The sequence below is a fragment of the Schistocerca piceifrons genome, chromosome 7 (genome assembly GCF_021461385.2).
Source record: "Schistocerca piceifrons isolate TAMUIC-IGC-003096 chromosome 7, iqSchPice1.1, whole genome shotgun sequence".
Lineage (NCBI taxonomy): Eukaryota > Metazoa > Arthropoda > Insecta > Orthoptera > Acrididae > Schistocerca > Schistocerca piceifrons.
In genome coordinates, this window is record NC_060144.1 from 329599950 (window position 1) to 329615746 (window position 15797).

Below are 15797 nucleotides of genomic sequence, written 5' to 3' on the forward strand. Positions count from 1 at the left end.
CCAATTACAATGAGGGATGGGTGTGTCCCGAAATTGGAAGTTACGATATTTACACTTAAACCTACATTTGCTTTTATCACTAAGAACGAAAGGAAAAAAACAGAAGCCTTTATTTTGTGCTAGCATTCCAACTTGCAGTACCAAGGAAGGACGCGTGTTGCTGAGAGCTGCTTCCTTTTACCAATTGTACTTTTCAGTCGGTCGGTTTCTCTCTCTCTCTCTCTCACACACACACACACACACACACACACACACACACACACATTTATATATATATATATATATATATATATATATATATATATATATATATACACAGCTGTGTAGTGATAGCCAGTAAAAACAGGTCCTTAGTCATCGCTTTATAATGTAGAACACTTCACACTTCAAATTCCGCTGACAAATCTCTGTTCATAACAATTTACTGAATGTATTAAACAGCTGGCATGCGAAAAAAAAAGTGCTTTATTGCCAGGTGTAGCAACTCTTGAGTCAGACTATAGTTTTCTATCCCGCTCATTTCTGTATCTACTTCCGTATGACTCCACTGCTGTAAAGATAAAATTGACCTCATTGCAGATGTAGAAAATTATGTTTACACTCCAATTTATTTCCTTGAATAACTCTCCCCTATCTCTTACGCAGCTTTTTCAAATTTATTAGCCAACCACAAAAGTAGTAGTACTGTAAAACACCTTTTCCAATACCAAATATCAGATTCAATTTTATTATGAACACCGCATATCAATTAATCTTCAAAACGCAGAGATGCCTGGGCGTTTATGAATAATTTTGGGCATTTCCCCGGGCATTTATACTGGGCACTTGCCCCAAATTATAAATGCCCTGCATTTTACACCACTATCTCTGATGCTTGAGTATACATTCATTTGCAAAGTGACCAAATCAAAAAAACATTTCTGTACCTACACAATCGCCTGTTTCTCATGCGAGGTTTTTCACAGCACTCCTGACCAACGTCAATACCTATTGGACAGTAACCTTGCTCGAATGCAGGTATGAATCCACCGTTGCATAACAACGATGAGATCATCAAGCTAGTCCTGGTTCAAATTGTCTCACTCTTCAATGACGATTTTACCTTAGTCGCGTATGGCACGCGGTCGTTATAAATGACCAAAAAAAAAGCTTGTTTCAATCAATCCTACACATGCTCGAGTGGATTCATGTCTGAGAAACAGACAGACCACTGCATTCTGGTGATCTTAGAATGCTGATAGAACGTATTCTCGGGAACAGAATGCTGAACACGAGAGTTCTCATCCATCATGGTAGAATTGTCACCGAAATGTTGGTGTTACTGTCCCACAATCGGGTCCAGAATCTCGTCGCTGTACCGTAGAGCAGTGCGATTGCCCTCGACAACCAGAAGAGGTGCATGGTGTGATGTCCATAGGTTAGTTAGGTTTAAGTAGTTCTAAGTCTAGGGGACTGATGACCTCAGATGTTGAGTCCCACAGTGCTCAGAGCCATTTGAACAAACAGATCCGAGTTTCGTCCGTAAACACCACCCAGTGCCAATTTTGTGGCGTCCATTCCGCATGACTTCTTGTTCATCTGCAACGGACCCATGGTGTTGCTGTGTACGACATGGTGCTCGCCATGGACCACGGGAATGGAGATTCGCATTATGTAATCATGTCCCAACGGTTTGATGCGATATATGACGCCCAGTTGCCACTTCGACCGTCTAATTCTGGCACACCCTGTCCACGGCACCTTTGACAAGTCGTTGATATCGATCATTCTGTGCGCTTGTCATACGTGGACGGCATGCGCGGTATTCCTCAATTCTGCACCAATTGGAACCGATTCCATGTCCGCACTATATCACTTTGACTCCGGTGCACATGAGCAGCTTCCCTGGTTGACAAACCTTGTGTGAGTAGCGTGATGAAGCGGACCCAATCATTGGTCGTGACTGTCCTTTGCTGCATGACGGATATTCACTCTACTGTTCCTCAGAAATCTCTAATGCGTCCGCTCTGGTGCTTGACGTAATTATATTTTGGATGTGCTTGTTCGGCTGAATTTTTCAGGGGACAGCTGGCATAAATTGAGTCAGCAGACGTCTGAAACCTCGACCTCCCTCACGTCGATTTCCCACTGGCGCCCGGTCAAATGCGAAGGCATGGTACCAGAGTTGGCAACATTACAAAGATTTTCGAAACAATGCTTAACGAAATTTTGGCAGTTTGCAGACATATCACGCGAAATGCCGATTTTTTCCTTACCTCATTTCATCCAAAGCCGTACCCATAGTACTTTATTTACATTCTGACAGTATGCACGGGTTGTTGAGCTGGTCAAGCTGGAGAAAACCGTTTTCGAAGAACTTCATTCATTCCCAGGTATTGCGGGAAACTTGTCCGTCGTCTTAAAATCCATAACGCCTGATGGATAGCTTACTGACTCCTGAAGTCATAGCAACTTCAAGAGAACACTGTTTCGTTGTGAAGAAAGTACAAGAATCTTCTTCACTATGACGTGTAGGCGCAAACCAATTAGGCAATAAGATTATTTGAATTTTCATTTTAAAACTGACTATTTGGAAAAGTATTGCCTTTGGACTAAATGAAAGTAAAACTTGGTGGTTGTTACATTCCTTTGTTATCTTGCATGCGCGCAAAAGCATGTTTGCTGACAGTTATAACACATTATTTTTAAAACTGAAAAACTGATTTTTCCATGGACATGAATCAAGACTTTTTCATTCCTTTCTCCTTTTTAAAATTATAATTTTTAAGGATACTTACAAATTATATTGAATATCTCAATTTTTTTCATTTTTCATTTTCATTAATTCATTAAATCACATTAAATGCTCCGTTAGAGGCTTTCAATCCCGATGTAGCTTTAAAATGACGTACATTATTTGATCAAAAGTACCTGGACAACCCTATAAAATGCGGAATTGACCATTAGGTGTCACAGGAGGCGGACCTAGCAGTATAAAAGGAGTTTGGGAGTAATGTGCTGTCAGCAGAGTGAGTCGCTCAGTACGGCACAGTAACTTCGAAGATGGAGTACTCATTGGACGCCACCTAAATAACAAATGGATAAAGTACATTTCAATCCTTCGAAAGCTGCAAAAGACGACTGTTGGTGAGGTGATTGTGAACACGCGCAGGAACAACCATAGCTAACCTCACGTGCTGACAGAGGATTGCGGAGGGAGATTGTAAGAAGTTTCATGAATTCAGCGGAAGCGATCACTCTTGTGTTCTAAAGTGCTAACAATAGGTAGAATAGCACAATGACTGAACATAGGGAGTTAAAGGTAATGGGTTCCTGACAAGCCACACTTTCCTTTGTCAGTGATAAGCAACACTCGAGATGGTGTAAAGAGCGACGCATCTGGACAGTGGACGATTCCAAATGAATGATCTTCAAAGATGAATCCCCCTACATCTTGTGGCAATATGAAGGAAGGGGTACGCATCATGTGTAGCGTCAACAGTGGTGATTGGAGTGTGTGTTTTTCGTGGTTAGGTTGTAGTCCCCTTATTGTTCATAAGAACACACATTGTTCAGTAGTGTGTACTACTTACAGAAGAAGAATAGTTGGGAGACGATGACTGTATCAGCGTGACAATGCTCCCTGCCATCTTTGAGACAATGTTTTGAGGACAACAGCGTTCCTGAAATGGAATGTCTTGCACAGAGTCCCGACCTGAACCAAATAGAACACCTCTGGAATGAGAATGTCGCCTTAGCTCCAGGCACAAGTGTCCAAAGTAGCATTCTCCGGTTACGGCTCTTGAGAAATAATGGGCTACCATTCGTTCCCAGACATTCAGAAACCTCATTAAAAGTGCCTCCACCAGAGTTCAGACCGTCATAAAGACGGATGGTGGCACAACCCACATTAACGTCCAATAATGGAATACTTGATCAGATCATGCATTCACATTGTTGTTGTTATTTAGCACAAAAAATTACCTCTGGTAGGCCTCGCACAACGGAATCAGCCTGCGGAGAGCCATCTGCATCCTGTCCACTATACCTAGATGCCTAATATCGAGATGGGTGCCGCAGTGGACTTGTATTCGGGAAGACGAAGGATAAAATGCTCGTCCGGCTATCCAGATTTAGGTTTCGCCTGGCTTCTCTAAATCGCTTTAGGTAAATCCAGGGTTGGTCCCTTTGAAGAGAACATGCTCGAACCCCTTCCCCTTTCCCCTCAGAAGGCAAAACAACAGTTCAGTTATACGCTCCTAGTATTGTGACCTGTCGATACAGTCTAGACGATAGACTGACAGAACCACTCGACGAACGTTAATGAGAATTGCTGCAAGAAAGACGTCTTGAGTCTCGCGGAGCCCTCTTGGGCACATTAAGATAACATGTATTCGTGAAATACCTTACGACTATTACGATACCACCAGCCTATAATCAGAATAAAATAAATTAGAGGGCGTACGTGGGAACAGAGGCGGCCTTTGTCCTCATCTTAACATGAGAATGGAACAGGAAACACAATCGACACTAATCTACACTGTACCCTCCGCCATGCTCTGTACAATGGCTTGCGGAGTGTACATGGAAATGCAGAATCCGAGCTTGTGCTCCGCCTCTAATGACCTTATCATCAACGGAACGTTAAACCCTTATCTTCACTCCTTCTATCCATCCATCACCAACAATCCACGTCAGGGATGCACAGATATGCGCCCTGCCACTGATCTGATGGTGGCCCAGCCCTCATCATTCGTTCTCGAATTTATTTATTTTTTTTCCACTTCTTCATTCCGTCACGCAAAAGTGAGGTAGGGCCCCTGCAGAACTTAGTTCTTTTGAGAGTATGTACTTGTAATTACGTTTGTTAAATAAAGTTAATATTTTAAAAAATGTGATTTTTCCTACCTTGACTTTCATGTAGTCACAGTGAGGCAGTTAGCGCCCGTGGCACTAGAGAGAGTGTACACCATTGCTTTAAGTGGTTACACCTATGGAACTAATATACACTGGTGTGCAAAACTTGAGGACGAAAGTAACGTTCGCATAATATGTCACTGCCACCTAACACAGCTAGATGACTGGTTGGTTGGGTGGAGAAGGGACCAAACTACGCGGTCATCAGTCCCTCCGACCTTAGATTAACTAAAACCGATAAAGTCCCACATTAAAAGAAGGAACTACAATATCCATAAAATGATAAGCTATTGACAGGGAAGGAAGGAAAAGGACAGAAGAAGAGGTGGGGGAAGGAATGTGACTAATGACAGGGGCGTGAAGGAAGCAGCACAGGAGACAGGAGAGATACTCAAGCCATAACAGACCCCATAAGGAAAGGAGTGGGAAGGCAGAGGGCCGGGGTTAACCACCAAGCCCAGTTGAAGGCTCGAAGGGGCGAGCAAGAGGGTCTGCCATCCCCTCCACTCACCGATAAGGTGGAAGGTCCCTTCCTTAAATAAAGCGATAAAAAACCCCATCACGAATAAAACGTAAAACGAGATCCGCCGTTGAGGCATTGTCAGCCAACACCATGGGTAGCGAGTCTGGAAAGCTAAAAGTCCGTCGCAGGGTGCCAAGCTGGGGCAGTCCAATAACGGTGTGAGCCACAGTCAACATCAATAACGGTGTGAGCCACAGTCAACATCGATCCACGACAGGGAGGGGGGTCCTCACGCCGCAGGACATAACCGTGAGTCAAAAAAGTATGGCCGATGCGGAGCCGGAATAGGACGACAGAGGCCTTACGAGAGGTCCGTAAGGAGGACCGCCACGGGGTTGTAGGATCCTTAATTGCCCTGAGCTTGTTCGGCGAAGAAAGAGTGTGCCATTCCGCATTCCATAGGCCCAAAACCTGACGACGTAATGCCGAGCGAAGGTCTATTTCCGGAATGCCAATAGCAAGAGATGGCCTGGTAGCAGCTAACTTAGCCAGTCGATCGGCAAGTTCATTGCCAGGAATCCCAACACGGCCTGAGGTCCAAATGAAAACCACCGAGCATCCACGTTGAGCAAGGAGAGAAAGGGAGTCCTGGATAGCGATGACCAGCGGGTGGCGAGGGAAGCACTGGCCGTTAGCGTGCAAATCGCTCAATGAGTCACTACAGTTAGTGAAGGATAGTCCGGGGAGCACGAGCGGATATGGTCCAGTGCGCGCAAGATGGCTACCAATTCTGCAGTAAAAACACTACAGCCATCGGGCAAGGAACGAAGTTCTGTGCGTCGCGCACAGGTGAAAGCAAAACCAGTGCGGCCAGAAGCCATGGAGCCATCAGTATAAATCACATCTGAACCCTGGAATGAACTGAGCACAGCTCGATGAAACTTTGACCGTACATAGAAAGAACTACAGCAGTACAGTACAGTACACTACACTACAGTACAGAAGGTAACAGAGAGAAATACGCAATGAGGCGAGCAGAAACGGCACTTTCATTGACGCACATTAATTACAGTGAAGTCACTGCAATTTATGTTGATGCCCTGAATATTACAAAACGAGCGACATAGTTTGTAAGAGGTTGTAAGATCACCGCAGATTGCAGTGCATGTTCTGCAACGTGCTCCCATGCTCGCCGTAAGTTCCGTACGAAGCTCTTGTGGTAGGACGTTCCATTCCTCGACAGGCGCGTTTGACAGCTACTGGATAGTTGTTGGTGCACGTGCACGTGTACGTGCTGCAATACGTTTCCTCAACGCGTGCCACACGTGCTCGACGGAAATGAAGTCTGGTGAACGGGCAGACCAGTCCATTCGCCGAATATCCTCTCGTTCCAAAACCTGCGCCGGCCGCAGTGGCCGAGCGGTTCTAGGCGCTTCAGCCTGGAACCGCGCGACCGCTACGGTCGCAGGTTCGAATCCTGCCTCGGTCATTTTCAAATATGTTCAAATGTGTGTGAAATCTTATGAGACTTAACTGCTAAGGTCATCAGTCCCTAAGCTTACACACTACTTAACCTAAATTATCCTAAGGACAAACACATACACCCATGCCCGAGGGAGGACTCGAACCTCTGCCGGGACCAGCCGCACAGTCCATGATTGGAGCGTTTTGTTATTCGGTTTTTGCGTAGTGAAGGTGTGAAACCTATTGAAATTCATCGACGACTGAAAGTTCAGTACGGTGATGCATGTTTGTCACAGCAGCAAGTCTACGAATGGAGTAGGAAGTTCGCAAATGGTGTGACTTCAGTGGAAGATGCTCCTCGTCTAGGTCAGGCACAACGAGTTGTGACTCCACAGAACATTGTAGCAGTTGAAGCCATAGTGAAGGAAAACCGCCAAGTAACACTGAATGACATTGCAGTATGGTTACAGATTAGTCATCGGTCAGCACACCACATTGTGCATGATATGCTCCAGTTTCACAGAGTGTCTGCGTGATGGGTGCCACAGCAGCTGACTCCTGAAATGAGAGAACGACGTGTTGATGCTTGTGAAGAACGTCTTCGGCGCTTTGAACGAGAAGGTGATGGCTTCCTTGCAAGAATCGTTACTGGGGACGAAACCTAGGTTCACTTCCACCAACCGGAAACGAAGAGAGCGAGCAAGGAATGGCGCCATTCCCCATCACCAAAACCGAAGAAGTTTCGAGCAGAACGATCAGCAGGGAAGGTTATGCTGACTCTCTTTTGGGACGAAAAAGGCGTAATTTTGGAGCATTACATGCCTAGAGGGACCACTGTCACCAGTGCATCATACACAGATCTCCTAAAAAATCATCTGTGGTCTGCAATCAAATCAAAGTGACGTGGACTGCTGTCAGCATGTGTCCTTTTTCAACATGACAATGCAAGGTCCCACACTGCCCCTACAACAGTTCCAACAGCCACAGACCTGCATTTTGAGTGTCTTTCTCATCCACCATACTCACCAGACCTTGCCCCAAGTGATTTCCATATGTTTGGACCACTCAAAACGCAATGTGAGGAAAGAAGTTCCGTTCTGATGAAGAGGTACGCCACGCGGAGCATGAGTGGTTGCGCGGACTAACAAAACAATTTTTTTCTAAAGGAATTTACGCACTTTGTATGCGCTGGAGGACTTGCATTGAGCGTGTGGGAGTTTATGTTGAAAAGCGATACAGGTTTGTACCACTTCTGCACAATAAATAATATTTAAAAAATATTTAAGGTTTTCATTTGACTCACCCTCGTATGTAGGTACTATGTATGTATGTATACTCTACATCTCCTCCTAAAGCAATAAATCGATTTCATCTGACCTTAATACACTTATGACTTACTACCTGGGAAGAAGCACAGTGATGATTACACTTATCTTCAACAGGGATGGGGGTAAGAACGTGGTGACCGAAATTTCTGGAGTAATTTCTACTAAATTTTGTACATACATGACCCAGTATTTGTAATACTTCTATAAAAATGCTCTGTGATAGTATTATACCATCCTTAGTGTTGGGCTGGGCGGAGTGGTAGGCGGGAGAGGGAGGGGGTTGGGCATAGAAATCTTGGCATATAAAAATACTCGATAACGTCCGATCTCAATATCGAACCCAGTATTATTGGGTTCGCTAGGCTCATAAGTGACAGTCTCAATGGCTTTCACCCCTAGAAGTGAAGGGGCACAAAGACAGAGGGAACACTGTTTACATGCAGAACTCTTTAGTTCCTCGCCAACGAAAACAAATCAACACCCTAAGTTGTAATTAACTTAATTTTTTTACGTCAGTTTTCTAACTGGTTTGATGCGGCCCATCACTAGTTCCTCTCCTGCGCCAACCTCTTCATCTCAGAGTAACATTTGCATCCAAAGTTTCCTATTATTTGCTTGACATATTCTCATCACTGTTATCCTCTACAGATGCTACCCTCTACAGCTCCCTCTACTACAATGACAGTTATTCACGGATGTTTTAACACATGTCCTATCACCCTGTCCTCCAATATTCTTGTGTTTCTCTCCTCGCCGATTCTGAGGAGAATCTAATTTCACATCAGTCCACCTAATTCTCAACATCCTTCTACTACACCACCTTATCTTCTTTTGCAATTTTACCACAGTCCATGAGCCGGCCGAAGTGGCCGTACGGTTCTAGGCGCTGCAGTCTGGAACCGCGAGGTTCGAATCCTGCCTCGGGCATGGATGTGTGTGATGTCCTTAGGTTAGTTAGGTTTAACTAGTTCTAAGTTCTAGGGGACTAATGACCTAAGCAGTTAAGTCCCATAGTGCTCAGAGCCACTTGAACCACTTTAACAGTCCATGATTCACTCCCATACGATGTTGTGTTCCTAACGTACATTCTCAAAAATTTCTCCGTCAAATTATGGCCGACGTTTGACACTAGTAGAATTTATTTGGCAAGCAATTCCATCTTTGACAGTGGTGGTCTGCGTCTTATTTCCTTGCTTCGTCCGACATGGGTTATTTTGCTTCCCTGGTTGCAAAATTCATTCACTTCATAGCTTGCTAGCTCTCTCTTTGGTCTAACCCTACGCAAGAGTGTAGTGGCATCTAGTGATCAGCCTCTTTACGACCCGCCTCCACGGAGCCCTGTCTCTGGTATCATGACATGTTTGCCCATCCTGGTCAGGTCGTAATCTGGTCGAACCACCGCAATGGGGCGCGTCTTCTAGGTTTTCGTCTGTCGAATTTTCCCTCTATGGCACAAAATACAATTTTAGAAACGTCTTGGTCGCAATTTAGTTTACTCTTCGTTACGCGTTTCGATACATCATCACAAAATACCTGTGACGAAAACAAGAAATGCATTATAAGAAATACTAACCAAAATATTTTTTCATCCATAATACAGCAATTTTTACTAACAAACACACCTCAAAGCTCAAGGAAGAGAGCACACGAGTCACTGAAATAAGACTGTCAGACCAACGGAGCCAAGTGCCAAACTGCTCATACACCGATAACGTACCGATGAAGAAAAAGTTACAGATGAAAGATGGCGTTAACAGTCATATAAATAATGATTGTTGTTTCCTTAGCCTTTCAGCTTCTGACAATGTCACCAAAATATTTCAACTGATCTTGGTTGACAAGAGTCGAAAGTCTTGTTCTGATGCCGAGCTGCCTCAGGATCGATTCATTTGTTCGAGGCCCTGTTTGTTTATTATATTTGCAATATGATTCATTACAACTTTTTGGAGGGAGGGAGAGCAATTCTTGTGATGTCAGGTACTTTGTCATTAGGGCGATGTACAATCACCACTTTGGTCTTTGTGTTGCTTATTTCCTTGATACTTACAAAATCGCCTTCTACCACACACCTTTCTAAGCTCATTAAAGGGAGACGCATCAAGGAAGCCTTTGATTCACTTTCGACGACCAACTGAAGAAATGTGCGGAAACATACTCAACAGAAAAACTGAAGAGCGATGATCGTTGCACTTAGAACTGCAGAACCATTGAATTTGTCCGCCGTCTCGTTGGGGGCTGGTAGCAAATTGGATGGTCGTTGCAAAGACTCGTGACCACACAGTCAGTTGATGGTGTGTTAACACTAGACGGAACGCTTATATAACCACGTGTCGCCCACCCCTGAACTGAGCTGTCAAAGTGACATTATGAAGGCTCTGTCTTACAAAAAGCCAGAATGAATCATCAGCATTAAGGAACCACAAGTGGTGGTACAGTTTATTAATGGCCAAAGAAAAATGCTTACCTGATAGTAAGACTTCGCCAAACATTTATTTGGTCACGAAAATAAATACTTGCAAACACATCGAAACACATTTACAAGGCGGTACATAGCGCCTTTTACTTTATTCTTTGCGCCTTATTTTCTTCCTAAATGTCAAATAACATTGAAGAAAACTATTTTTTTTTCTTCTCGCAACACAGTTGAGATGTCGAAACAATTTTCATTAAAAAAACTGTTTTTCTCTTTATGTTTTTAGTTAAGCACAGTCTAAGCTTTCTCTTGGTCCAGGTTTTACAACTAAATTAAATCATTTTTTTCCTTTAACAGGTCTCTGGTACAAAAGTAGCAAGTCCTTATCCAAACTTTGTAATGAGTTACGAAAACAAAGCCACCAACAAAATTAAGGAGACCCAAACGCACAAAATCCACAACTTTAACAGCAGTGACCGTGGCGAGAATATGTTAACCTTCCCTGTTAGCAGAAGTCAAAGCGAAAAGTTTCCTCCCAGGAAAACTGGGCAGTAACGTGACGTGACGTGACGTTCCGCTGACGCTCAGTGTGATTACCGCTAGCTGAAACGCAGTGTGGAATGTTTTGAGGTTCCTTCTCGTGGCGTCCAGTCGATCTTTGTCCATCAGGTGCAACCTTCCTTACGAAAAACAGGCGCCGGCGGTCCACAGAAGGTGTACCTTGTCGTCTTCTGCTCTGGACGTAGCGCCATACAGATTCACGCCTATATCGGGCGTAACAGACGAGAAGACTCTGATGACCAGACGTCGACAGTGGCACGAAATGGAAAAATTGTTGCAACCAGAACGCCAGGCAGGATCACCAGGAAACGTTCGCTGGACCCTGAGCAGTGAGCAAGTGAGTTACTCGAGAGGACTTCATCTTCCGCATCGTAACTACGCAGTCCAACCCAGATCGTGCAGTGACAGACGCAACTGACGGGTTGAAAGTGTTAATCTATACGATACTGGTTGTGCCCGAAAGAACGGTGAATATTCAGGCATTTGACAGCAACGACCATTCGAAAGAAAAAAGGTCTAGTAAACATAGTCTCTAAAGTGCATACCTGAGGAGGTATGAGCACATGTTCAGCGAACGAGAAGTGTTTCACATTAGCCAAGATGAACAAGTGCTCAAGCTTTTAAGGTATGCATTTTGAGGCCTAAGTTTACTAGACTTTTTTTTTTTTTTGCTTCGAATGATATTTCCTGTCATATCTTTCCATTCCTCCTGGGACACCATGTAAGTTGTTAAAGACAGGCCCTGTCTTGGGTAGACCAGTAGAGAGGCAGTTACAGAAGCGTCTTACATTGCAGTATATGAGACCAAAACCGGGCATCGTAGTGGGGGCAGCCATAGATTACATTTATGATCTTCAACGATCAGTGCAAGATACATTCGAAACATCGACCAGCCCAAGAGAGATTTGGCAACAGGTGGATGTAGAATGGTACAGAATGTGCTCATATGACGTTTTGCAAGCCTGTGATCATTTATTGAATCCAAACTCCACCAATGAAACTTCGGAGGCTGTTCAAGGATATTTCCTGTGTAATTTGGTATAAGAGACCTGAGGAATCAGAGTAAAACTGCAATTCTGATTTGTTTTCTTAGTTACCGCATTTACATTTGTAAAGCCTGTATATGCAATTATCAGAACATACAGCACAAAAAACAGTAATGGAGCTGAGCGGTTGAGTGAGGATGGAGGAGAGGAGGGGGAGGGAGGGAACAGTGCGCTCTCCTAGCCATATTACCCTTTATCATTGTTGAAGTACGACTAACACTGACAGAAAAACAAACGCAATACAGAACTAACCAGAACTTGATGCAAGTTTGAGGGCGATGGGTAAAGTGGGCATTGTCGTCAACAGCTGGTACCTTGACTGAATGGAACAAGTTTGTTTTCAAACAAGGGATACATCTCACTCCGATACTTACACTGCCGCGCACACATTTTCAGTACAAACCAGATACAAAGATAAATTATGGGGCAAGGGCGGGTAGGATGGGGTGAACGTAAGTAAACAAACAAAATGCGACATCTCTTTAACGAGCCACTGGTAACTATAGGTTCCTTGTAGTAAAATGCTCGGGGAAAAACAGCCCTGAACAACCTCACAAATTTTGTCGGTGGAGTTGTGGATTGCAATGTAGATGGAAGAGCTCATACAATGTAGCGCCTGAAAAATAGGTGACAAAAAAAATTAATACACGTGGACCAACGTTTAAGAATTCCATTCATAAAGTTTCAATGGAATATGTCAACAGTTCAATCTTTTTGCAGACTTCTGAGCAAGGATAGTGCAATTGAAACGGAATTCAAATATAAAATTTCCTTCAACCAATTTTCTTGAAGTAAAAGTACCAATTCTGAGATGTACCGTTAGAATTTTAACCGACTAGTTTCTAGTTGTTATTCATTTTAAGGGTGACTGATGCGTATTAATTCTTTCTACATAAACAGAAGTGTTATACTTCACAACAAACTCAGTTTTGCTCACTGATAAGCTCCTTGGGTTCCGTGCTTATGATATCCCGCTAAAAGAACTATGATTAATATTTTTGATGCCGTTCAAATACTCGTATTTGAAGTTTTTGTGAGGGTCCAGTGGGGAGAACAAGTGACATTCCTGCATCTTTGACTATTAATATTAATGTTATTAGGGAAAATCAAAGCGGGATTGGTACTAGGGCAAATCTTTCTGGATTGAATTCCCAAACAAAGGTCATCTTTTTCATCAATTAATTAATATTTTGACAGGACTGTTGCAGGTAATCTAACAATTAATGGAAAAATAAATCTAACTGTAATTGTTACAAATAAAAATCAATTTATTTTCCTTGATCAGAAATAGAGCTTTCCAATTGGAAGTCAAACACTTAAGAGATGATGAAATATTGGAATAAAAACAACTCCATCTGTGGTGTATATTTAGGGAGCACCATATCAATCAAACTTAAACAGTTTCATTAGAAATTAATTAGAATGTATCGGAACAAATTTATTAATATTTCTCGAGCTCACGGTATACTGCTAAATAACGTATCGATTGCTCTAGCAGATTCACTGGTGATAGCTGACTTGTAAACAGATTCTCATAGAGCCCTGTAGCAATCTAATGACAATATTTGAGTTTATGTATTAATCCTTCGTAACATGCCCTGATCGACTTTATCTGCTACTAGAGCAATTAAAGAGAATGAAGACCCCTTTGATCACAACAATAAAAAGGATCTTTCGAAATTATTACGTAATACGTTTACTGCAATGGCACGCTTAGTATCTATTTAACCACAAAAAAACTATCTTCAATGTATTAAGAAATGAGTAATGTGGTCGATACGATCGCCACATGTGCCGAGATGCTTAATTTCGATCTCCGTCGCCGACATGCCAAAATAACAAATGTAGCACAGGCGTCAAGTGTGTTTCCCTATGTTCAAGTCATAGTGATAAGTGGAGGTGTAAATCAGCTTCACTGGCCAATCCCTGGCCCAATTTTATAAGAACTAGAAGAGATTTTATTTTCACATATATGTGGAGGGCGTCGACCTCGCTTCTCAGCATCTATCGATCAGTATAAGCCACCCTGGCGCCACACCCTTCAACGCGGCATCCCCTAGTACTAATCTAAGGAAAAGTTTAAAAATTAATTCATTGCTACATTGCCAATATTTAGGTCAAAGTAGTACCAAGAGTACTATACAGTCCTGCACAAGCATTATTCTCATCTTCTTCCAGTGTAGCAAAAACATGAACCAGTTTACTTGGCAAAAACAGTGTCCTAAACATTAAGATCCGTGGCCAGAAAACACAATGAAACTAGAGATAACTTAAGATAGGAATGCAAGAGAAATTTCCTGTGTACGATTGATTTGTACCTCATCTAACCTAAAATTAATTGTGTGTGTGTTTATGATAACAGCCCTGCTATGTCGCCAAAGACGCCTACATTTGTCACTTTACGGAGAGATTACCGACACTTCACTGTCGTGGTAGTATAGTACGCTAACGGTGATGAAATAAGTTTCCTTGTATGTTGCTGACTAGACGCAAATCAATGGAAATTTAGGATAATGTAAACTGAAAACGGTAATGTCAACTTCACGCATATTTCTGATACTTTAAGACTTAAGAATTGGTTACCTCTAACCAATAAGATGAATTAGAAAAAAAATATTGTACTACGATAATCTAATCTAGGTATCACAGTAGCATGTGGAAACAAAATAATGAAAGGGCGCACGATCACGAGTGTACTAGCGAATAACCAATAATAATACTGGAAAATAAAACTTACACCTTATACCTAAACGTGGCAATTTTACTCTTAGAATGTCTCCTTTCATATTTACTGTATTCGCTAATACTCTATGTGACATGACGATAGATGACAGGCAAAAGCAGATGGTTTATTGGCAACATTTTACTCAGACTTCTGCTATCCTAGAACCTACCACTAAAATGTAACTTTTTTTTACTGCAGCACAAAATTAATAATTAAAAGCTACCTTGCCACTACTACATAATTACCACATATATAGACAGTAAATATGTACCGACGCCGACAATCAGCAATTTCGAAGCAGACTGTCAACACATTATCACAAAATCGCTATCGAACCGTAAAAAGTTCAAGAGATGTCTGAATAACTGAGATGGCTCTCCAAAAACACACACACTTATTAACAGACAGGTTACGCTAAAAGAAAAGATCTACGTGCCTTCACTCCAGACTTAATGCTTCCTAATGCTTAACAACGGTTTCCGAACTTTGTTTACTAAACTTACAACAGGTTTATGTCGTGTTTCCTGACGTTACGGTAAGAAGTGGTTAGTTATAGCAATAATAGTTCTAAACACCGAACTTACCATGGCATTAAGGAATTGTCGGTTTATAGGATCAATAATTAATGCAGTGTGGTAACAATAACTAACGAAATAAATGAATTAATATTAAAATACCCACCTTGCCAATGGGCCGCTCCTTTTCGCTCTCTGACTGAGTATTTTCTCCACCACAGAGATGTTCCCATTGCGTGCTGCTTCCAACAGCTCTTGATCCTTGCCCATGTCCCATTTATTTTTCCACCACGCACATGACACAGAATTAACTTCGAAAATATACAACTGACACTACATTTACAAGATTACAAAACTTCATTGATCGAGCGCTGCCATGTTGAAGC

General features: G+C 42.6%; 1 protein-coding gene across 1 annotated transcript in view; it reads right to left on the bottom strand.

Annotated features, from left to right (window-relative positions):
• Nucleotides 1-15784, bottom strand: part of LOC124805674 (ankyrin repeat and SAM domain-containing protein 1A-like) — a 586984-nt gene extending 571200 nt beyond the window's left edge. The window contains exon 1 of the mRNA XM_047266244.1: nucleotides 15578-15784. Within this exon, the coding sequence (XP_047122200.1) occupies nucleotides 15578-15681 (104 nt within the window). The 5' untranslated portion in view covers nucleotides 15682-15784. The remainder of the gene's footprint in view (nucleotides 1-15577) is intronic.
• Between the last annotated feature and the right edge of the window lie 13 nt (nucleotides 15785-15797).